This window comes from Zootoca vivipara, chromosome Z2 (assembly GCF_965207765.1).
Source record: "Zootoca vivipara chromosome Z2, rZooViv2.hap1.1, whole genome shotgun sequence".
Classification (NCBI taxonomy): domain Eukaryota; kingdom Metazoa; phylum Chordata; class Lepidosauria; order Squamata; family Lacertidae; genus Zootoca; species Zootoca vivipara.
Genome location: NC_142585.1, coordinates 43,148,326 through 43,173,588, shown reverse-complemented (window position 1 = coordinate 43,173,588; position 25,263 = coordinate 43,148,326). Strand labels below are relative to the sequence as shown.

The following is a 25,263-nucleotide window of genomic DNA, read 5'->3' as shown; positions in this document are numbered from 1 at the left end:
ATAATGTATGCTGGCTGTTTATCCTTCCAGGCTCAAAGTACAAGTCTCTTAGCAACAGGGATGGGGGAGAAATCTGATTCAGTTTGCCTATAAAAGTGAATCTCGCAAGTTCACACTTTCTACAACAATATGAGTACTGAAACACACCCATCCTTGGAAATTCGGTTACTCAAATTGTGCAGTGCAGTTCTTGAACCAATCCATGCTTACAGAAGTGCATGTTTTAAGTAAAAGTGTTTATAACGATGAATGTGCTTGTGAAAATATTCTGAAATGAATCATATTCAGCAACATTGCTTTCAAAAATGTGAACATCAGTCAAAATGGTAATCAAACCGCGATTACTAGGAGAGATTCTCGTTAAAATGCCGAAGAATTTTCATGAGACTATTTTGAAAATTTGAAAAATCATTGCATGGATGTGCAAGCATGGGAAACTAAATGTAAAATGAGAAACTGGGGGAACCTTCTTAACAACCTGGCAGGAAAGATAACTTGATTGTGAAGTTTTTGTTTTTCTTTGTTTTTTTAAGTCTGTCCCTGTTGGAGGGATACTTGTTAATTTTTTGTTGGTGTCACTTGTTAAGAGTTTTCAGGGCTCAGCTTCTTCACCACAAAATCCCACACCAGCTTTCAGGAAGTGGGATGAGAGTAAAATTTGTGGGACCAAAACTCACTGCTGTCGTCTGAAGAGGAGCCCTAGTGGCTGCTTTCCCCATCTGCAGAGTTCAGGTGGGGGCGTTGCGGTGTGTGTGTTTGTCCCACTTTCCTGTCCCCAAGTGTTGATAGACTGGTATGGGGGACAGGAGTTCTGTGATTCCCAAACCCACTCCGCCACTACACAGAGGGAACAATTTGATAGGACACAGGCACACCCTCCTTCATTTCTCATCAAAAATAATTCAGAGGGCCCTAACTATGTTATCAATTGACTTCAGGATGCTCACTTGGAAATATAATTTTGGCCTAGATCTGGATTTGGTGTGCACTTGGCACCTATGTTCAGTGCCCCAATGTGAACTCTTACTTTTCTTTTTAGGTAAAATTGAACATTTGGAGCATGCAGCATGTTAGAAATGTGTGGGGTTAGGCGCTTCTACCAAACAGTTGGGACATTTGTTCATTGGTTCCTGCACTCCATTAATGAAGCAGACTTTTTCTTTCTTACAAAGGGATCTGAAAGGAAAACTACGCCTCCTGGCCTAAATCACACCTCAGCCAGGCCTCTAAATACATGTTTTGTTTAAGCATATGTTGAAACAATCAGTTACTGCTGAACACAGGTAGAGTCATAGCTTCGTTGTTGGTTGGTATGGCTGTGTATATACGTGTGTGTATATACAATATAAAACTATAAACTGCATGGGTTAGGTGTGAATTAGAATCTTATTAAATGTGCTTTCTCATTTCTGTGTGACTCAAAGCAGGGATTAAACAGTAGGAAAAACTCACCAGAAAAATTTCCAAGGTAAAAAGCTTTTTGCAAGTTTTCATTGTGTATTTGAGAGGTGAAGCATTTTTCCCATTTCCCTCTCCATTTAAATATCTTCCTCATGTCTTTAAATAAATCAATATAGGGTGCTCTGTGGGTGGGGGCCAGTCAGGAATGAGAAGACAGGAAACTGGAATTTAATAGGTAAAGAAAGGAACAAAATGAAGGGGGGCAAAGTTTCTACAAACCCATTCCCCCTCCCCAGCTTTCAGACCACCATGCATAAGGCACAGAGAGGAGAAATTTCCCTGTGTCTGTGGCATTCAGGAAGGCATCCCTAGAGCTCTCAACATTACTAGATGAGGCCCTGCTTTTCTCATCTCTTTGAAGGCCAGTTTTATGGAAAAAACAGAAATCTCTTTTTACTCCAAGGCAGGCAAAGTGACAAGGTTGGATAAAGCAGTGAAAGTGAGGAGCAAAATGCAGCCTGTGTAGGTCACAGAAGGCCAGGAGTTGAAGGAGAAGGGCTGGGAGGCATGTGAGACTGCTCTCCTACTCCTCTGTTAGGCAACACTTAAGCAGTATTGCTCAAATGACCACAAGAAGAAGGAGCAGTTAAATGGTCTGAGTGTCAAACAAGGATTGGAAATACCCAGGTTCAAATCTCATATATATATATATATATATATATATATATATATATATATATATATGTGTGTGTGTGTATGTAAAAATCATGAAAGTGCGGGATCCACTTTTCTCAGTAACCGCTTGACCGATCGTCCTGAAATTTTGACACAACGATCCAGGCCACTCCCTGAGCGTTGTTAGGAAAAAAAAACCCTCAAATCTCACACCTCCGCAGGTACAAACCTCTTTTTCAACAAAGTAAAACAGCGCCCTCAAGTGGATTTCCTCCCACAGTACACCCCTCCCTTCCTGTGAAATTTACACCACACCCACAAACCACAAGATCCACCACTCACATACATACATCCAGCAGAGGTGTTGAAGACCAAACCAACTGAAAATAGGCCTTTTCCAGCAACAAGGCCCAACATTGCCAAGTGGAGGTAGGGGGCTGCCTGGGGGGGGGATGGGGGACCAAATAGGGGGCAGGGATATGTAATGGGTCAGAACAGGGGGGGGGAGAGACACAGGAATGAAACCTGCCCTCTCCACAGTATCTCGCCTCGACTCAAGGGGACTCTGAGGCTCAGGGGGATCTGAAGGGGGGGTATTACCCTCCATTTCACAGACTAACACACAGCAACGCGTGCAGGGCCAGATAGTAAGGGAATAAAACTGGTGGGAGCCTGTGGCCCTCCAGATGTTGCTGGTGTGCAACTCCTACCACCTTTGACTGGCTGGGGCTGACGGAATTTGGAGCCAAACAGCATATTGGGTGGCCATCTGTCATAGATGCTTTTGTAGAATCATAGAATATTAGAGATGGAAGGGACCCAAGGGTCAGGTAGTCCAACCCCCTGCAATGCAAGAATCTCAACTATTGATCCAGAGAGTACAAGTCATTGTCTACATTTTATTTTACAAAAATCTAATGATCCAGTGATTTTTCAAAAAATATACATAACCTCTGCATGTTCCACTGTAATATATGATGCATTCTTAGTACTTCTAATCCCTCTGTAAATATCTAGAGCTGAAGCTCTGGGGCCAGCAGGAGGCTGGAGGGTGTTCAGGAAAGGGGTTGCTGCTGCTGCGCTACCACACTTATCAGCTATTAGTCAGGGAGGCTGAGCAGCATAAACAAAGCTCCATTGCACCTCCGGTCTCTTTGAGGCTTCCTCCACTATCACTGACATTCTCTTTGGGCTCCGGGGAAGGTCTCCTTGCAGGCCATGAGGACTCTCTGGTTCTCTTTCACCAGTTCCTGGTGTGATTCTATTTTTTTTTATTTCCTGGTGCCAAGTGTATACACAGTCTCGTGTGAGTACCATAAAAAGTGCATAAGTGAAGGGATGGCTGTATAAAATTCATCTGCTCTCTCTAGCTCATACATTTTCAGAAATGGAAAGAAAAACAACCAGGAAACTAACCCTGACGAGAAGGCTTGCCCAACCCCCCATATTTCTTTAGCCTAGCAAGGTGATAATTGGATTTGAAAAATTGTCCATACCTGTTGAAGACTATGGTAATTACACTGTCAGTTCTCTCTCTAGGAAATGGCTCCTATTTTCTTAGAGAAAAGATTATGTTGTTTTAATTATTTTGTTTTCTTTATTAATGACCAGTGTAAATTTCTGTAAATTATAAAGACTCTGAGAAACAGAACCAAGTGATGTTTATTCCTATAACAGGAATTTCAATAAGACATACCGGTAGCTGGAATGCTGCTGCTGCTGCAAAGAAGTAAAAGATGCAGGAAAACTTTTCTGTAAAGCTTTGAAAGAAATGAAAGAAATGAAAATGCAAGTGTAGATGCTCACACACCAACAGTATAACTTTGTGATCTATATTAAATTTATTTATAAAATTCATATCCTGTTTTTTCTTTTATTGCCACACCAGCAATTTAACTGGTTTGTTGGCAAATTCAACGTAGAATCATAGAATCATAGAGTTGGAAGAGACCACAAGGGTCATCCAGTCCAACCCCCTGCCAAGCAGGAAACACCATCAAAGCATTCTTGATATATGCCTGTCAAGCCTCTGCTTAAAGACCTCCAAAGAAGGAGACTCCACCACACTCCTTGGTAGCAAATTCCACTGCCGAACAGCTCTTACTGTCAGGACGTGTTTCTGTCACAATTTTTTTGTTTTTCTATTAAATTTCTTGATTTAGACTTCCGGATCAATTGTGATCGTGTTCAGGTCATGAGTTTGTCCAGTGAGCTTGTCAGGATGATTCAATCATAGAAAAGGGTGAAAGGGGGAGCGAAGTCAAGACAATACTCCTAATTTTTTTGATTTACCAACATTGAATATTGTGCTTGTAGCATCTGAAGGCAGCCCTGTTTTTAATGTTTGAAGTTTTAAATGTTTGAAGTTTTATTCTGTTTTTAATGTTCTGTGGAAAGCTGCCCAGAGTGGCTGGGGAAACCGAGCCAGATGGGCAGGGTAGAAATAAATTATTGTTGTTGTTTTGTTGTTGGGGGGGGGGGTAGAAATAAATTGTTGTTGTTGTTAATTTTAATCATTTGTTTTATGGATTATTTTCCTGACTTCTTGATCAATTCTTTCTCATTTAAAATCAAGTCTTACAGAAGTTCTTGGTGTGGTTTTTTTTTGTTCTCTCGTCTTCATTTGGAATGCATTTTGTTGGATGAAGAGCCCCCTCATTACTGCTTTACTTGTATCCTGTGTTACATTTAAGTCTGTTTCTTGGTTTAAGTTTAAATCAAAATAGTCTTTCAGAGTCTTTTCAGCTTTATCTAAAATTATTTGATAATCTTAAAATCTTTCATTTAATCTCCACCTTAAATAATGGACTTCTTTCACCACTTCGCTCCGATAATACTGGATTATGATCCAAAAGTGTATCTCTTGGTTGTATCTCTACCCTTTTTGTTGTTAATGATAATTCCTTGGATTGGCAGAATTGATTCTCCAGGCAGAATCATTGGATTTTTTTGGGGGGGGGGGAGAGTATACTCTCTATCCAATGGATGTTTAAATCTCCATATATCAATCAAAGTTTTCTACCATTTTAAAGAATGTTCTGGGTAGTCTCCCCCTCATTTGAATTAGTTTTTCTTATTTATTCTACCCATTCCAAGGGAGACTACCCCATTCATATCGCTCATTAAGATCATCTTCTGGTCCATAAGTTCAAACATCTTCCAGTATTTTATAAAATTCTGATTTTCTCTCGTTTGGTGTATATATTCCAATCAAACCATATTTTCTCTTTGTGATGTTATCTGTATTCCAATCATTCTTCCTTGTTCATCTTTAAAAAGTTGCTTCAGGTCATATTTGGGTCATATAAATTGCAACCCTTCTTTTTTTATCTGATGTTATGAATTCTACTCGCAATCTTTTGTTTATCAATACTCTTTTGTGTCATTTCGAAACGTGTTTCTTGCAAGCAAATCACATATAAATTTTGTTTTAACGACACATGTTCTAGCTTATTCCTCATTTATTTATTTATTGTTTAGTCCATTTACATTCTAGGTTTAATTTTTTTTAAATCTTTTGTTATCTCAAGGGTTGTCACTTTGAAGAGGGAACAATATTGTTTTTTCCTGCTCTGGAGGATAGGATTCAAACCAGAGGCTTCAAATTACAAGAATGAAAATTCCGCTTAAACACCGGGGGGGGGGTCTGACTGTAAGAGCTGTTTGACATTGGAACAGTCTCCTTCAGGAGGTTGTGGACTCTCCTTCCTTAGAGGTTTTTGAGCAGAGGTTGGATGGCCATCTGTCATGGCTGATTTAGCTGAGGTTCCAGCATTGCAGGGTTTTGGACTAGATGACTTTTGGGTTCCTTTCAACTCTATGAATCTACTAGCTGACCCGGCCACGCGTTGCTGTGGTTCTTTCCTGTGATATGAAGCTACCTACTGCGACCCTAAGGTTTTGGTCCTGGTCAGTGACCACCAGTTCATTCCCACAAATGTGTATGTAGTTTGGCTAAAATTGGCAGGAAGTGGGGAAGAGCCATGCCTGGAGCTCATTGAGGAGAGGTGGGGCAAAATGTAATAATTTAACAATAGCAGAGTCTGAATTTCCTCTTTGCAGCTTATTGTAGAATCATAGAAGTGTAGAGTTGGAAAAGCCCCAAAGGGTCATCTAGTCCAACCCCCTGCAGTAATTCCTGCATTGGAAGGGATGGCCCTTTGCATACCTTTTTTTGTTGGCTACAAAAACACCATACATTTAAAGCACATGACTTTCCCCAAAGACTCCTGGGAACTGCAGTTTGTTTAGAATGCTGGGAACTGTAGCTTTGTGAAGGGGTAAGCCACAGTTCCGAAGATTATTTTTTAGTGGGAGGGGATGTGTTTTAAATGTATGGTGTGTACGCAGCCTTTGTGTGCACGTTCTATAAATTCACAACGGGCCTCTTATTGCAGACTTGTCATCCAGAGCTGCAGCCTGGGAACTGGATTTTTGTAAGGTTCAAGGCAAGGTGGGCTAGCCTGAGCAAGCCCCCAACCCCAGAATCCCCCCCTCTCCAGTCTTAACACCTTGAGGTGGAAAACTGGGAGAAGGGAGGGGTTCAATGAACACACACCACATGTGACATATTTTTATGGATCTCCTAAGGCCAGGTGTTTCCTGAGCAAAGAAAGAACCAAACTGGGCAGGAGGAAAATGGAAACAATTCTTACTCACCTTCCTTTCCACTGCCTCCCTCCTTTGCACCTTTCAAAGGACTGTCATTTGGAGGAGGGAGAGGGGGCTGGAGTCCTAAGTGCCCCTCCTTCCACTCTCCCAGTCCCCACCATTTATGCCTCTTGACAATTCTGCTGTGTTTTCCTTTCCTTGAAGGAGAGGGAATTGAGAGCCTCCCCACCCCCACCCCCAATGCAGGTATGTGCCTGTTCTCCATTACAGCTCCATTGGGGCTGAAATAAGATCATGCCTGTGTCAGACCTACCAATATATTTATTTATCCATATAGGCTTTTCTCCCTAAGTTCATTATGTCCAGAGGTTTTCAACCTTTTGAGTCCACCGCTCCCTTGACCATCTATATTCTTTCTGTGGCGCCCCTGTGGGGGTCAGGACCCCAGTTATGTCACCTCTTGCTTGCAGAGCTGGCAGCCTCTCACCATTTTCTCGAACACTCTCCCTTGTGGAGTGTTCTCCCAACCTCCTCTCCTCAGGAGTCCTCTGGGCAGCTGCTGCCGCCGCCCCTGATCTCTGAGCTGCCCCCTCCCACCCCAAAGAGAGGTGCCTCCTCACACTGCCCCACAAGGGCCTGGGGAGAGAATGCCCCAGCCTTAGTGGCCCAACGGAGACTGGCTGAAGGTGAGGCCTGCACCTTACCTTGGGAGGCAGCAGTAGTATCAGTGGGCACTGCCGGATCTGCATGGTGGAAAGGCTTCCCTTCAGCACTGGGCACTCAGCTTCCAGGTGGGCCTTGCAACACAGCAAGCACAAAAAAGGTCAGCACAGTGCCTGCCTGCCTGCCTGCCTGGCCTCCCACTTGTCTGTCCATTCCTAACAGCAAGGGCTGGTGGACTGGCTTGCTTATGCCAGCTACCTCAGCTCATGGCAACCAGTGCCCCCTGGCCAGCCCCAGAGGCACCATTCGCCTGCAGAGCTTGTAGCCAGGGCTGCTGTAACAAACAGCTATGCATGCCTTTGGGAGGCAGAAATGCAAGAAGGCATCAGAGGCAGGAGGGAAGGGGAGAGGGTCAGAGGACAGTGTTGCCCGCAGCACCCCTGACCATGGGTCACTGGTTGAAAACCACTGTTTTAGGCAAAGGATGGCTTGCTTTTACTGTTGTTATAGTAATAGTAGTAGTAGTAGTAGTAGTCGTCGTCATGTTAATCTCACTGCTGCTTCTAAATTTCAAAATGAAGCAAAAAGCTAAATAAAATAGTGTTGGGGGAAAATAAGAAGAGGGCATTTCCCCCTAACCTCCCTACTTCATTGGCAGGACTTAAGCTATGTATTCACTCCTATCTGCTGGATTAACTCCCATTAACTCTGGTTCTTGAATTGGTGTACACACAAAGTTAGCAACAATCAACAAACTGTCTATCCTGCTGTTTCATACCCTCTGACATTTCTTTGACGAAAATAGGGACGTCCCGTTGCAGAATGATAAGTTTACTATTTATATCCCACACATCTTACTGGGTTGCCCCAAAAGCTGCCCAAAGTGGCTGGGGCAACCCAGTAAGATGTGTGGGATATAAATAGTAAAATTATCATTCTGCAATGGGACGTCCCTATTTTTGTCAAAGAAATGTCAGAGGGTATGCAACCTATCCTACACTTGGGCCAAGATCAGTATTTAGGGCCAATATCAGCTCTTGACATACTTGGGCATCTGCCAGGACACCAGAGGTACTGATACCTGCCCTCTGCCACCTGTGCCTAGCAGCAACAAGTAAAATTAAATTTACCAGAATGCCCTGAAGCCATGCCATCCATCGTGGCAGTTATCAACAGGTAATTTCCATGGCTAAGGTCCCACTAGGAAAATCTTTGCCAAGAGCCCACTCAAAACGAGCCGGTATCAATTTTCTAGACCATGGATGGAAAACCCATGACCCTCCAGATGTTGTCAGGACTCCACCTCCCATAAGCCTCAGTCGGCAAGGCCAGGGTTGATAGGAGTTGGAGTCCAGCAACATCTAGAGGACCACAGGCTCCCACCACCCAGTTCTAGAGAAATAAAGGCAACACATGCAACAATAGTGTGCAGCCTCAGTGCCCCTTCCTATTCACCAGGCATCACTTCAGGCCAATCACTTCTGCCACTCCCAAATTTTGGTCTAGACTTGCTTCTAGAAACTGCTGGAGCAAACAGTGGTGTGATGGAAACAGCATAGGAATGGTTCCATTTGGGGACTTGCAAGAGGCATTAAGATGACTAACTTTGCCTTTTGGTTTCTTTAGGGAAATAATAAATGTTCTGTTTCTCCTCTGGCAGGAGAAATTTGTTACCCACATGTGCCTTTTATGAAAATAATGTTTGCGTGTCCATGTTTTGTTTTGTTATTGCCACTGTCACCACCTGTATAATCAGCTCCTGGCTTTATGGATTGCTGGTTTGTCACACCAATAGGCTGGTTTGCGTGCTTTATACCAAATACTTTGGCATTTCTTATGCACTTTTGGGTCTTTAATCAGGTTGAAAAGAAAGTAAAGAAAGGAGGGTAGGCACAAGAGCCATTCTGCTGTTCGCTGCCAGAGCCAAAGCCTGACTCACAATAGATGTTCAGAGCTAAGGAATGAGTTTCTTATTACTCCAGGATGCCCAAAATGCTGACTGTTCTCTCCCTCAACATGCAATCCTACTGTGCCACTAACATGTCCAGCTCTGAAAGCTGCCAATTTATATATGAAGCTGAAAGAACACAGGGTGTGAGCCAGAAGTACTGCATACACAAAAGTTGGCTTGACAGTTGCTTTATATAAAATCCACTTTTCCACACTTCTTTATGCAAACATGTTCCCCCTCAACTGCTTTTTAAATTATCTCAGGGGCAAGCTGAACCTTACTGATCTTCCATATCACATCTCCACTGAGTCTTCATTCCAATTTATTTTACAGGAAGCACATAACATTGAAAGGAGCACTCTGCTTGCACTGTATTCCACTGTTGTTCCCAAAAGTGGCTTTTACATTCTGTTAAAGCTGCTGTGGGTTAAACCACAGAGCCTAGGGCTTGCCGATCAGAAGGTCGGCAGTTCGAATCCCCGTGACGGGGTGAGCTCCCGTTGCTCGGTCCCTGCTCCTGCCAACCTAGCGGTTCGAAAGTATGTCAAAGTGCAAGTAGATAAATAGGTACCGCTCCAAGCGGGAAGGTATACGACGTTTCCGTGTGCTGCTCTGGTTTGCCAGAAGTGGCTTAGTCATGCTGGCCACATGACCCGGAAGCTGTACGCCGGCTCCTTCGGCTGGTAAAGCGAGATGAGCGCTGCAACCCCAGAGTCATCCGCGACTGGACTTAATGGTCAGGGGTCCCTTTACCTCTAAAGATAGAATATAATGCAGGACTTACCAGTTAAGGGAAAGTCATGAAAATGGAATGAACTATCATGTGAATCAGCATTGGTGGGCTACAGAACTCTATGGTTTCTGGCAGGAAGTCTTTCCCAGCCTTGTCTGAGCAAATTAAGACATTATGTGTGCAAAGTACACACACTACCACTCAGCTACTACCCTTTCACACAGCTTTTGCAGAATACTCTTTTAAAGCCATCTAAGCCAATAACCAGCACCTGCCCGCTCATGCAAGTCATTTCCATAAATTCCAGTCTGCAATGTATGGGAAAGTCCCTTGTACTGTCACTCCTGAATATGCTGCTCATGGGTTCAGTTGAGTGACCTAAGGTTCCAGAGTTACAGGAGATGGGGGAGGAAAGCAAACCCAACAACAACAACAACCAACTCCTCACGACTTCCTCCACCACATGCATATGTTTCTCTGTCAAGTAAATAAATGAATGTTTCTCAGGTGTTTCTTTTCTTTGGCCTGCAGGAGAGTCCTTGAGCTTTGCTGATGATTTGCTCTCTGGTCTTGGAGCTGCCTGTGTGGCTGCTGGAAGGAGCCATGGAGATATCCCTGACACAAACCTCTACTCCGTCATTTTCAAGTGTCTGGAGCCTGATGGATTGTACAAGTAAGGAAGGAGATGTGGTGGAGTCGTGGGGCGTGGGGAAAAGATCACCCAGTGTCTTGTGCACTCACATTACTTCTGGCATTTCAAAGTCTGTATGGATTGGAGACTGCCCAAGCCAACCTCAGTCTGTCCTCAGCCAGTCACCATCTGTCTGTTTCTTATTGACAACTAGTTCAAGGGGTTGTTCCTCCTCCTTGTCCCAGCTTTGTAGAAGGGAGAAAGATGTGAACAAAAGCAAAATTAATTGCCTCTACCTCTAATGGGCTCTGGCTCTGCCTGCCATTACTCTGGCTCCACCTACTGTTGGCCTCCCTGCCTTCCACCTTACCAGTCCCAATGGGCACCAGCAACCACTTTCTCTATGGCAGTAGCAACAAAGAGCTGAATGCAAGCAACTGTCCTATTGTTTGCTTTTTAAATTGGAAATGTATATACTACTTTCCCCCTCAAAATAAACTGAAAAGTGGTTTACAATAAAATAGACTTAACACTAAAACTATCAATACAATTGTTCCCTTAAATTCTTAATCCAATCACAGTCAAGTCAGCTCCTTGGTACTCCAGACTGTGAAACGGCCAATGGTGGAAGAAAGCTTGCAATGATTGCAACTGAACATGTACAGAAAGCCAATATAGGACTTAGTATATGACAATGATGGCGGCAAAGAAAGCTTACTTTTCTGCCATCACTGCATCTGCAGAATGCCAGACATCACAAATCTTTTCTGTAGCGAAGAGCCATTGAGTTAGGAGTTACATACAAGGCTGGCCCAAGACATTTTGGCAACTGAGGAGAACCACAAATTGGCACTCTCCTCTCCCTGCCAGGGAAGAAGGAATGAGTGAAAATCTAAATCAGGAAAATGGGAGGGGGGGATTGAGATCTACCTCCGGATCTGCTGTCTTATGGATCCTGCCACCTGAGGCAGTTGCCACACCTTGCCTCATGGGTGGGTCAGCCCTGGTTAGATAATAAATAGAGCCCTCAAAGAGCCAAGGTGACCAGTTTGCACTGCATTATGCAAATAAAAATCATTCATATCCTTTCTATATTTAATGCCACAGATTGGGTAGATTCAAAGATGGATATAGGCAGCTAACACCACCCGATGGTGTTGATTTCTATACTTTTTAAATGTATCCTCTAAGCAGCTTGCTTATGTTATGGCATGGAAACAGCCCTGGTCATAGATGATTTACACCAGTAAATGAATGTGGGGTATATGAATCTGTTGTTTCGAATGGAGCTCTTAGTGACCTTTAATACCATTGACTGTGGCATCCTTCTGGGCTGTCTTGTTAGTTTGGATCAGGGAAGCACCAGTTTTTGTTGGCTGTGGTCTTTCCTGAGAGAATGGACCCAGTATGTGGTGCTGTGGGACTTCTGTTCCACCTCAACTCACTCCTCTCCTTCAACCAAAATTGCTAAAATGCACCTGCCAAGTTTGCAGCTTGCAAGCTGAGCATGGATTTCAGCTCAGTAGTGCCTTAGGTGCTAAGGTCAAAAGTTTGTTAGTTTGGACAACCCTCTTATTAAAATGGGTTACCTCCCCTGTTGGAGTCTGTGTGTCTTCGAATGCCAGTTGCTTCGAAACTCAAGTGGGAAAAATGCTGTGGTGCTCAGGTCCTATTTTCAGGCTCCCAAGAAGCATCTGTTTGGCCACTGTGAGAACAGGATGCTGTACTAGATGGGCCACTGGTCTGATCCAGCTGGGCACTTCTGATGTTTGGAAGACAAGTCCAGGAATCTAGGTGCCCAGAGATATGGCCCCCTGCATTAGCCTTCTGCTGTGGCTATCATTGCTTTGCATGCCAAGCATTTTTCTTACAACTTGCCTGGTAAAATATTTGGGGCTGGGGAGTGATGGAAGAGAACAGTGCTTTAATTTGCCTGAGATTTAAGACATGAAATACGGAATGAAACATTAGACTGGAAAGATGTTTGGAAGGGGTGGGGGACAACCCTGGAAAACAATGGGAGAATATCAGAGCAGCCTCGGATAATTAAAACCCATTGTTGGAATGAATAATTCTCCCCCCTGCTTGGAACCGCAAAGGCAATTAAACCTGTGAACTGGCAAATCTACCACCATTGGCAAACTTTTCAGGCTTTGTTAATACTTTCCTTCTGCACCTCTAGCCAACTCCACAACCATTGGCTCCCACCAGCACCACTCTCAGTCCTCCCCCACAAACTCTATTACATATGTTGACATGATCTTTAAAAAGGAAATGGCTTTATTACACTTTGGTTTACGAGGCACGGCAGCTCTAACGCGTGCTTGCCATTTAATAATTTTTAATGTTTCCTTTTTTAAAAGGCGTGTGTGTGTGTGTGTGTGTGTGTGTGTGTGTAAAACACAGCACAAACTGGCAGTGATTTGGTTCTAGTAAATTGTTCAGTCGCTATCAGTTGCTGCATACCCTCCAACATTTCTCCGATGAAAATAGGGACATCCTATTCCATAATGATAATTTTACTATTTATACCCCACATATCTTACTGAGTTGCCCCTGTCACTCTGGGCAGCTTCCAACATATATAAAAACATAATTAAATTTGTTGTTTGTTGTTGTTTAGTCGTTTAGTCGTGTCCGACTCCTCGTGACCCCATGGACCATAGCACGCCAGGCACTCCTGTCTTGCACTGCCTCCCGCAGTTTGGTCAAACTCATGTTCGTAGCTTCGAGAACACTGTCCAACCATCTTGTCCTCTGTCGTCCCCTTCTCCTAGTGCCCTCAATCTTTCCCAACATCAGGGTCTTTTCCAAGGATTCTTCTCTTCTCATGAGGTGGCCAAAGTATTGGAGCCTCAGCTTCACGATCTGTCCTTCCAGGGAGTTTTGTTTAATGCTTAATTAAATATTAAGCATTAAACAAAACCTTCCCTATATAGGATTTCCATCGGACACCTCAGGAGTCAAATAACTCCATACCTTCCAACATTTCTCCAATGAAAATAGGGACATCCCAAGGATCTTCCTCTTTCCACCTCTGTGCATATAAAGCTCTAGCTGCTGCTGTTGGGTACATAAATAAATAGTCAGATTTTTTGAACTTCCGTCCCCATTATTCCTAGCAAAAAGGATCCTTTTCAATTCATTATATATCATTTTCACAGGATCACCACATTGTTGAGCTTCTTCATCAACACAGAGTGTGCGCAGCCAATGAAGTGTAAAAATAAAAAGCTGTCCACAAAATCTTTTCTTAGTTTTATTTCCGCCAAACGCTGCAAGCCATCACTCCTCCTCACCAGCAGCTTACAAGACATTTGATCAAATTAAATACAGTGTCAATTAACCAATTATTCTATCACATCCCTTCCCGTACCCGGTGCAGAAAATAACTCCCCTTTTAATTAGGCAAAAAGTTGAGAGACCACAGGTGTGCAGCTAAGTAGGTCAAACCGCAAACATGCACCTCTGAAACCAAGCTGGTTCCTGAGTAGCAGTACTGACCACTTTCAGATAAAGAAAGACCAACACACATGTGATAAAATGACTATTCCTCCTGTTGGCATTTCCAGCACATATTTGGAAATTTATTAATACATATTTGCTAGCTTATATGGTGTTAAGTACCTTTGCATCATTTTCATATAATTTGCTCTCAAGGTATAACATGCAGTAAATCCCAAGTCTCTCCCATGCAATGTATCATAGCTGACTTCACCATCTCATCCTTTATTTCCCATTCTAACAGCAGTCTGTACAATTTCAGTATTGTTGTTGTTGTTGTTTAGTCATGTCTGACTCTTTGTGACCCCATGGACCAGAGCATGCCAGGCACTCCTGTCTTCCACTGCCTCCCGCAGTTTGGTCAAACTCATGTTCGTAGCTTCGAGAACACTGTCCAACCATCTCGTCCTCTGTCATCCCCTTCTCCTTGTGCCCTCCATCTTTCCCAACATCAGGGTCTTTTCCAGGGAGTCTTCTCTTCTCATGAGGTGGCCAAAGTATTGGAGCCTCAGCTTCATCATCTGTCCTTCCAGTGAGCACTCAGGGCTGATTTCCTTCAGAATGGAGAGGTTTGATCTTCTTGCAGTCCATGGGACTCTCAAGAGTCTCCTCCAGCACCATAATTCAAAAGCATCCATTCTTCAGCGATCAGCCTTCTTTATGGTCCAGCTCTCACTTCCATACATCACTAAGGGGAAAACCATAGCTTTAACTATATGGACCTTTGTCGGCAAGGTGATGTCTCTGCTTTTTAAGATGCTGTCTAGGTTTGTCATTGCTTTTCTCCCAAGAAGCAGGCATCTTTTAATTTCATGACTGCTGTCACCATCTCCAGTGATCATGGAACCCAAGAAAGTAAAATCTCTCACTGCCTCCATTTCTTCCCCTTTGATTTGCCAGGAGGTGATGGGACCAGTGGCCATGATCTTAGTTTTTTTGATGTTGAGCTTCAGACCATATTTTGTGCTCTCCTCTTTCTCATTATTCTCAACATGATTATCTCTGAGTGCCCCCTCCCACTTCGTAGAGCCCACTTGGCTCCCTGGTATATTCCAACCTTCTAGCATTCAAATGGAGATATCAAACTGGTTGGTTTGCTATAGTGTGGAAGGCAGCTTTCAATTATCTTTGAAAGAAGTGAGCCAAAGCTGCTGCCCATAAGGAAAAATTTTAATTCTCAAAATATGTTATACTACCAATTATCTCCTGTGCACCTTTGAACATAAGTACACAGTAAGAGCCCCGCTGGATCAGCCTAGTGGCCCCTCATAGTCCTGGATCCTGTTATCACAGTGGCCAACCAGATGCCTCTGGGAAATTTACAGCCAAGACCTGAGTGCAAAAGCCCTCTCCCCACTTGTGACTCCCAGCCACTGGTGTTTAGAGGCAGGCCACCTCTGACAGTGGAGATAGAAGATAGCCATAGTGGCGAGTAGCCACCGATGGGCATACCCTTCTCTTTCATTCCTGCATGCGCCCTTCTTTCTTCCTCTGGCTGCAGTCCTTCCTTCACGGATGATGCTGAAAAGCTAAATGTATCCAAAGGGAATGATTTCATGCCAAATATTCTTGTTATCACTGGCAACATCAAATCACAAGCAAAACACTTCAGAGTAACCTTAGTGTTACCATGAGCCAAATGGCCAAGAAGCCAGTGTGGAGGCAGCCGTAAAAGGAATATCTTTAAAAACCATTTGGCATGTTCTCTGCTGTGCTCTGTGATGACAACAACTGGTGTAAAAGAATTTCAGTTTCCCAGTTCAGGAAGGCTCAAGCTTGGAGCTGGGATGAGATATTTTGCTTCAGCAATGAAGCAACCCAGACTGAGAGCTAGTTTAGGAACTCCACCCCTTCATGGCTTTGGGTCAGTCCCTGATCCAAGCAGGTGTTTCCATGCACCTCCCCTTCCTCCCAAACAACCTCACAGGGCACAGGACACTAGCTGGTCACTGTTTCCTCTGCTTCTGTAGCCTTGGGGGAAGATGAGAGGACGGGTCTGAGAGCCAGCCATGAACTCAGGCAGCTTTTATGGAGGTGTCCAGCCCTGGGGTTGGGATGTTTGGATCTGATGGCTTATCAAGGTCATTGGCAACATGGAGATCTGCTGCAGGGTTCTGCTCTCCTTCCTCCTCTAAGGAGGAGACCTCAGGTTCAAGGACAGGGTTCAATACTGACATAGATATGGATATATAATGAAGCTGCATTATAATGTCAGGGCATTCAGTTCATCCTTTGTAGTATTATCTACACCAGACTACAATTCCTATCATCCTGAACCTCTGGCTATGCTGTCTGGGACTGATTGGAATTGGTGTCTAGCACCATCTGGGGGCTTGAGGAAACTCCAAGATTTGCAGGGTGAACCTAAGTGTGTTTGGGAGGCATCTTCAAAACAGCCAAATGTGGACTGATCATCCTCAATGACCACAAAATTCCAACTAATGGTTGGAGGAGGGTGGGATGGAGAACTGAATGAGAGAGAGATTTCTTCTTCTTTTTACTTTTATTTTTTGAAAATGGCAATAAGCACATAGCCACCTAGCCAAGCAAATTACCTCCAGCAGAGGACCAACACTCAAATTTGACCCATTTAAATTGATGTACATGGCTAACTTAGGTCACTTAATTTCAGTGGGTCTACCTTGAGTAAAACCTAGTTGGCTATAACCCAGATACCTTTTTGGTTCTCACTGGTTGATAATCAGAGGTATGCTGCCTTTGAGTGTCTCCTGCCCCTAAATGATAGGCTCTGGTTTATTTGCCCTGCCTGCAGAATCGTGGAATAGTAGGGATACATGAGATATCTGAAGGCAATAGTCAGAGACGGTAAGGGAGCAGGAACTGAGGAAAAGGGGCATGCTGGCAGCGGGATCAAACAGATGTGTGCAGTCATAAAAAATGAGTAGCCTTCTCAGGACATCCTGAAGGCCTCTCCACCACCAGAGGTGCTTTGAAGTTAGTTTTGTTGCAGCAAAACCCACAGCACCCAATAAAGCTTATAGCTGATGCTGCCTTCACCTCTCAAAAGTGTCACCCTTCCCCAAAGCATTGATGGATGACAGTTCCGGTGGCTGTCCAAAATCTGTCCAAAATACATCCCATAAACATTCACACACACACACACACACACACACACACACACACACACACACGGCTTCGTATCAGACACAGTTGAAAAGGAAGCATAGGTCCCTCCAGTTTCCCAACACTTCAAAAGTGACAACAGCCTGAGCTGTGGAACGTGAGGCTAGCGCTGTGCTCTCAACCTCTGCAAACATCTCAAAAACAGAGAATCAAGAGGTGTGTTTTTGTTTTGGCCTCTCTCTCATTTCCTCCCTATTCCCAAATGACTTCCCCATTGCTTATTTGCTTCCACCACTTGCTTTCACCAGTAAGGGAAAGAGAAACTCGTACTCTGCCTTTCACCAGAGCCCTTCCGTTTTCCAGCAGTTCTTCAGGAGACTTTTGTTTTGCAGCCACCTCTCAGGCATGCTGGGCCGAATTCTCCAGTGCCCCAAACCCAGCCCCAATTTGAATAATAAGATCTAAAGTCAGAAGGGGATTGCTTCAGAAACCTATGTGGATTCCATCAATATTATCTAACCTACGGTCCATTTGCATCGTCCTGCTTCGACTTACCTCAAGTAATTAGTCTGCGCAATTGACTGACTTTTTCCCTCTTCCCTTCCCTTCCCCAAGCCTATTTCCTTCCTCAGATCAAAGCTGGGCTTGAGGTTTCTGAAAACAAACAAACAGAGACTGATTGATTTCTCTGCTTTTTTAGACTCCATCATTTCAAAGAAATAAACAAAAACATTATTCTCTTCCCCTCCCCCATGCTTTCACTCTCTCTTACGGAAAAGCAGTTTGGCAAAAATATGTTCTCTTTCATGTTGAAGCTGTCTTACCTGTAGATTAGGGCTTGGGGAACCTGTGCCCCTCAATATTACATATTCCAGCAACCGTGAACATTGATTGGCTGAGGCTCATGGGAGTTGTAGTCCTGTAACATAATGGAGAGAGACAGGTTCCTCCAGACCTGCTGCATCAATTACTATTAGCCACAAAGGCTGTGTTCCACCTGCACTGTCAGAGGCAGCTTGTGTCGAGTACCAGCTAGGGAAGGGGAGATCACATAGTTAAAATGTGTAAATGGGAAGTCTAACAGTGCAATCCTATGCATACCCACTAATGACCTTAATTGTCCCATGCACCAGTCTTCACCACTCTTCAGACGGTTAAATTTTACTTGCTTCAGAATTTGAGGGCCCACCAGCTTATTCTGCTCAGTGACCCTCCATCCCTCCCTACTCTACTTTCAATTGCAGTTTCTTTGGAAGTGGGGGAACCTCTGAGAGGGGACGGGCTGTAGTCCAGTGCTAGACTGCTTTGCCTGCAGAAGGTCTGATGTTCAATCCCTGGCATCTCCAGGTAGGACTCCTGTGAAACCCTGGAGAGCTGTTGCCAGTCAGCATAGATATTACTGAACTAGATGCACCCAGCAATCTGATTCAGCTTCCTATTTAACTGTGAGGAGTAAGCTTGCCAACAGTATGCAGTAGTAAATTTATAGTAGTAGTAGTAGGGTAGTAGTAGTAAATTATTTGCACTTGGAGAGGCCCATAAACTGGGTCCCAGCATGGCAACCTTTGGGCCTGCTTTAGTGGAAGCAGTGGTCATTGTGTTGGGCAGCAGAGGCTTCTAAAGGCCTCTGTTCTGCTTAGCCATTTCTTTGAGAGATGCCTGTGAACAAGCTAGCTAGGCTGTTGTCTACCTGGGATGAGAAATGGAGGCTCTTCTTGCAGAAAAGGCTCATAAAGGTCAGCTCCTTCCGGCTGAAGCCTTGGACCACCTGCTCTGCATGCAGAAAGTACCAGCTTCAATCCTTGCCACTACTGGCTGAAAGAATTGGGTAACGGGTATTGTGGGGGGAATCATTGCCAGAAAGCACCCCCTGCTAGGCAATATGCGGGGGCAGGGCTAAAAGAGATTAGAGGAACAGATGGTACCCCAGTTCCTGGTCTCTCTTCCGATTGCTTGCCATATTACCCCAGTGCTTCACTCTCCTTTTCCAAATCAATTTCAGTATTCTGGAGAACCAAAAGGTTATCAGGGTATTTAGCATGGTAGGTTGAAGAGTGATAAGCCAAGGTAGCTCAGTAATGTCTACACTGACTGGCCAACAGCTCTCCAAGATTTCAGACAATGAAGTCTTTCCCAGCCCTACCTTGAGATGTTGGGGATTGAATCTGGGACCTTCTTCTGACAGATGCTGTGCCCATGAGACCCAGCCCACCATGTACATAAGCAAGCTGCCCTATACCAGGAGAGACTGTTCCTTCCCACTCGCATCCTTCTAAACAATGCACTTCTATGAGTTGTCAACCTATTGAACCTACTTCAGTATTCCTAGAACTGGAGCCATAAACTGGATGCTGAGAGAATGGAGTTGGGATTTTTTGTAGGAGAGGGAGACTTCATGCCCCACTCCATCTCTTCCTGCAACCCACTCCTCTCCTTCCAACAATACAGGTGGAAGAGAAGTGTCAGTTGCCACAGAGTTCCTGCTTCAAGACTACATTAGCTGTAGGTTAGATTAAATCCCAGGATTTTCCTTATTTGCATTCCTTCACGACCTTCCTAATTTCTGGTGCTTCTGCCAAGTGCTGGCCTACGTGTTACTGGAAATAATGCAGAAGCTATCTCATGGGAGACCTCAGTCCTTCAACCTCCTGCTGCACATTTCTCTGTGCTGGGCCAGATTGGCTACTTCACTGTGGAGCTGACCTGCCCCACTGTGCACTGCTGGGGGAAGGTGTGATTATACAGTCATGCGTCATTACCTCCAGGAGACAATATCTTGGAAGCCTTCACTGCCTCGGCTAGTGCCGTTTTGCTCCTTTGCAGGCAGCAGAGAAAAGGAAGGTTGTGTTGTTTGGATGGCAGTGGGCATGGGGATCTCAAAAAGGAAATGCACTGTGTTGTCCTCTAGCAGGCTTAAATTATAGAGCATTTGGAGGATCTGTTAGATGGTAAGAACAGTTTGCCCATGGAAACAGTTCCTGGAGGCAGCCAGGCTCTCTCGCTTTGCTGATGTTCTCTAGGCAGAGATCTGGGATCCTTGCATTGAGCAAAATGCTGGACTGCATGGCCTTACATGACCCCCCTTCGAGCTCTGATAGTTTGTGCATATTGGCAAACACGCATATACTCCACATCAGGAGTGGCAAGAACTTTCTCCCCACAGGAATTCTTTGGCAAGTGTTTCTTCCACCCACCAGTCACCTGGTGTCGTTGTGACACCAGGGGGACAACTTCAAAGGGACTTGCTATAGACACTTTGTGAGCCCCATTTGCGTTCAAGCTGCACCTGCATGGCTCACAGTAAGCCCCTTTACAGGTGCACTGTCAGTGCCAACAGTTCTCATATCAAGCCCCCATGACTACATAGATAATTCCTGATGACACCTAATGCTGCAGATCCCAGTGTGGCTCCCTGCCAGTGCTGATCAAGGTACTTCACTTGCAGGGGGACAATCAGAAGTTCACTTTAAGCTCCCACTTTAAGTCCTACACCTAGTGTCATGTATGAGGTCAGGTATAGGCAGGTGGGTGTGGTTTGGGAGGGGGAAATAGCTTTGTGGGCCAAACAGGAACCCATGTTGGGCCTAATTACACCAGCAAGCTGGAGGTTTTCTTTATACACAGCCATCAAGTTGGGTCAGATAAAGAGAACAAACGAAGAGCCCAGGAAGACTCTCTTTGCTCAGTACCCTCATGCCTTTCTACCACCCTGTTATATGGACCAGGACAGAATCCTGGAGGTCCATAACTGTGTAGTATGTATGGTTCGTCAGAACCTTCAAGATTGTCCCCTTGCCATTCATTGCTGTCATAAGCTCCCAAGCTAAGTTCATTGGCAGTCAGGGCAACCATTGTTCTTAGCTTCTGGTGTAAGCCAGCCCTTTCAGAACTCTGTCACCACCATCCTTCCTGTCTCTGCTTTGTACCACCAAGTTTTCTTGGCTGGCTGGAACGTGACCTTGTACTCCGGCTTGTCTGAATGAAGATGTGTATGTGTGAGCATAAAAGCTGACCTACAGTACAAATGTATATGTGTTGCTCTGCCCATTTTGGCCTCAGGCCCTGCCCACCACTGGCCCTTGGAAGGTTGCCCAGAATGTGGCCCTCAGGCAGAAAAAGGCTTCCCATCCCCTGATGTATGTTTCATAGTAGGGCCATTCCTGAATGTCTCTTGTAGCCCTGTCTCCAACTCTTAGTTTGATGTAGGAAAAGAAGCTGAACTTTTAAAGTTCCTTTTCTTCTTCCTGCTCCCCACAACACATTTTGACTTTTCCTTACAATATCACAAATGAAATAACATTCTTTGCATTTTTGTTACAAAGCTCATAGGATTCCCCAGCCATGTCCAAGGTGTGGATGTGTGTGCTGCCTTGGGCTGATGGAGGAGGACAGGGAAAGCAAGTGAGATATGATTTTGGCTTTGAACTAAAGTGGGGAGGACAAATTAGCTGAGACATTTAGATATATTCCAGCCAAGGAGAAGAGAACATTGTTGATTGCCCTCCCTTTCTGCGAAATGTTAGCAGTTCTGTCTGTTGATAGTTTAATAACCCTTCATTAGTCATTAACCCTCCATCAGAGGTAGAACAACTCACTGGTTTTATCTTAATTCCATTTTTTTCTATGCCTCCTCCATGTCCAGCAAGATAATGTAATTAAACAAAACATTTCCTTAATCTTATATCTATCCAAGAGAGTGGAGGGAGGGAGATATCTAAGTCAGGGACAGCAAAAGCTGTTGGTGATTTCACTTTCTGTATAACCCATAAGTGTTCATTCCTTAGCATCCTCCTTAGAGAAGGAATCTTTATTGATGTTTGGCAACCTCATTCCCATTTCTGCCAAGGCTAAAGTGGCAGGATTCGCTCCCCCTGCCCCATGGAGTAGAGTTGATGTCGTTTGAATTTTTCATTTTTCCAGGGTTTAGTTCTTCCTGTTGTGAGGAAAAGCAAATAGTGAGAAATGCACCCATGGATTTGGCTGTGCTGGCCAGCATATCAAAAGAGGCACAACATTGTTTTTCAGCTCAAAGTTGTGAACTGTGTAGCACAAACCCACAAGAGGGCAGTGTCATAGAAGCTGTGAGAATAAGGCTAAGTCCCCTCCTCCTTTGTAAAATATGAATACTGTACACAGCTGCTTTACACTATCAGATCACTGGCACATTTAGTTTAGTGCTAAATGAACCTGGCATCTTCTGCATGCAAAGCTATGTGCTCTACTATTGAGCTGGAATGGGCAACTCCAGCAACTTCAATTTCTCATTTTTCCAGTCTTGAGTTCAGTTCTCCATATTTCCACATCAATTGCGCTTTTCTTATAAAAAAAGATCTCAGGGAAATTAATCAGCAGTTTAGTGTGAATTTCTCCAAATATACACATTTATGTATGCAATTTTGCCTAATATACCAAATTTACACATTTATGTATGCAGTTTTGTCTAATATAGTTGCAAAGCAATTTCCTCTAATGTAAAGCACTTTGGCATGCTATTTTCCCTAATACAGTTTATTAAATTTATGCTCCAGCCTTCCTCCTAAAAGGAGCCTAGCACAGCAAGCAACAAGAGTTAAAACAATAAAACATGTTAAGAACAATCTCAGTACAAATGCTGACTGGGAAAGTTCTCAGTTTAGATGGCTTGTTGGAAGAGGAAGGTGATCAGTAATATATGCATTTATAAGGGAACTTCACCTGAATCTGTGTGCATTTCTTGGCTGAATGCAGTTCTTTAGTCAAAGTGAGCCAAATTTTGAAGAATGGGTGGATTTTGGTTTGTGTATTGCTTCAAAAAGCATGTTTGCTAGGTTTGCCTTTCTCCCCCATCTCTACCACACAGCCATCCATAAAGGTAAAGGTAAAGGGACCCCTGACAGTTAAGTCCAGTCGCGAACGACTCTGGGGTTGCAGCGCTCATCTCGCTTTAGTGGCCGAGGGGGCCGACGTTTGTCTGCAGACAGTTTTTCTGGGTCATGTGGCCAGTATGACTAAGCCACTTCTGGCGAAACCAGAGCAGCTCACGGAAACGCCGTTTTACCTTCCCACCAGAGCGGTACCTATTGATCTACTTGCGCTTTGACGTGCTTTCGAACTGCTAGGTTGGCAGGAGCTGGGAGCGAGCAACGGGAGCTCACCCCGTCGCAGGGATTCGAACTGCTGACCTTCCAATCGGCAAGCCCTAGGCTCAGTGGTTTAGACCACAGTGCCAATTTATGTATGTTCCCTTTTCTCCCCATGCTGCACCTCCTTAAAAGATGCAGGGTGAGGGGGAACAACACCGTTTGCCTTCAGGCTCCTCTAGGCGACCTGTTTATTGAGCACACATCCTGATTTGCTTGCACAAAGATTATACGGAGCTTAGATGACATCCAGTCCTCACAGAGTCTTTGTTTCCGCTTGGTTTGAAGGAAGGTTATATGACAATGAACAGTCATCCTGGTGGTTATGCACCTTCCAATTAAGCGTTGGTTCATCCCAACTTTTCAGTGCATGCCCCCTCTCTTTCCTAACTTCTTTGCTGTTGTTAAAGTGCATTTGTTGTGCTAATCCTCTTCAGTTGTGCAAACCTACATTTCCGTCATGTGTTTGAATCCCTCCAGAAAAATACTGTCAATCTGGGAACAACCTTCATCAATTTCAGAATGCGAAATCCACCTGGATTACTCTGGCCATTATTATTGATACATTGTTGTTGTTTTTGTTGAAGTGTGTCGTTTTGTGATGCAGAAAACAAAGAAACACACACTTATTTTTCTAAGTTGGCCTTGAATGAACACTTTTACAGATCCATTTCCCTGAGCAAAGGAGAGCCTGCAAGCCTACTCTGTGAGGTGGTCCAAAGCAGCTCTCCAAGGACAAGGTCACAGCGTGAGCTCACTTGACCCAAGAATCAGTTAACCATATTAAAGGACCTCCTCACTGACACCTGCAGTATGCATTATTTTTGCCCTGCAGGGTTTTGTTTTTTGCAACAACTGAAAAACAAACACCACAAGCACAAGAAGTGCCATTTCTGTTCAATCTCCAGAAGGGTGCTGTTGCTTACTTCCCCCCAGCCTGCTTTTTTCCCCCTTTTCCTTTTTCTAATTGAAAAAAGACCTCCATTTTCCATCTAATCTCCCATTTACGCAAAGCATTACGTCTTTGCGGCCCCTTCGCTCCCACTCGCTTCCAAGTCCAGCTGCTGTCGCCGCTTATCAGGCTTTGATAGCAACCCTTGGACCCATCCCAGCTGCGCAAGGCATTCTTACAACTCAAGGTTTTTGAGACCCAATGTTTCCACCACACTGAATGATAGGTGCCGTCCAAGGCCATTCATATGTTTCCTTTTCTCCTTTTCTTCTCTCTTTTTCCTAACCCCTTTCTGGGACAGATGGGCAACACAGCATTCTCCTTCCCAGTCTACCATTCCAGAGAATCAGTTCTCAAATCTGGTGCAAACCTATATTCAGTAGGCAGTGGATTAGGGTGGGAGGCATTCATGTTATCTGAAGTTTCATTCCCTTTTTACAGGCTTCAGAGAGAGGTAAATTATTAGTCATTGTTTCTTCCAGCAGGCAAACCTGGTTTGTGATTCTCACTTGCATCGTATCTCAACAACAACCCCTTCCAAGGGGGATTTGGCTCAATCTCCTGAGACCACCCAATGGGTTTTCTCCCACGACTGAGCAATATGAGAACAGATGTTTCCTATGTCTACGGCTATCAGAGGGATGGCTAACAGGATGGGCCAAGGTTTAGATTGGCATCCCATGCTCAGTTGTATGTTTCTCGCTGAAATGCAGACAGAATTGAAAAATGATTTCACATGGTGTTCATTTGGGAAGACACATAGCAAGGAAGCCTATGCAGGGAAAGGGCATAATTACATCCCCATTTGAACAATATGGAAGCTTCTCTTCCATTGAGTCCTTACTTGGGAAAATGGTATTCAAAACAGCATTCATGGTTGTGGAACAAATAATTAGGGATAATTATGGGAGCATCCAGGATCAGTTGAAGTATTGGTTT

General features: G+C 44.3%; 1 protein-coding gene across 2 annotated transcripts in view; it reads left to right on the top strand.

Moving 5' to 3' along the window:
• Nucleotides 1-25,263, top strand: part of ASTN2 (astrotactin 2) — a 608,691-nt gene that overhangs the window by 556,005 nt on the left and 27,423 nt on the right. For both annotated transcript variants that reach the window (XM_035112940.3, XM_088665019.1), the window contains one exon: nucleotides 10,566-10,707. In XM_035112940.3, coding sequence (XP_034968831.3) covers nucleotides 10,566-10,707 — 142 coding nt within the window. The remainder of the gene's footprint in view (nucleotides 1-10,565; nucleotides 10,708-25,263) is intronic.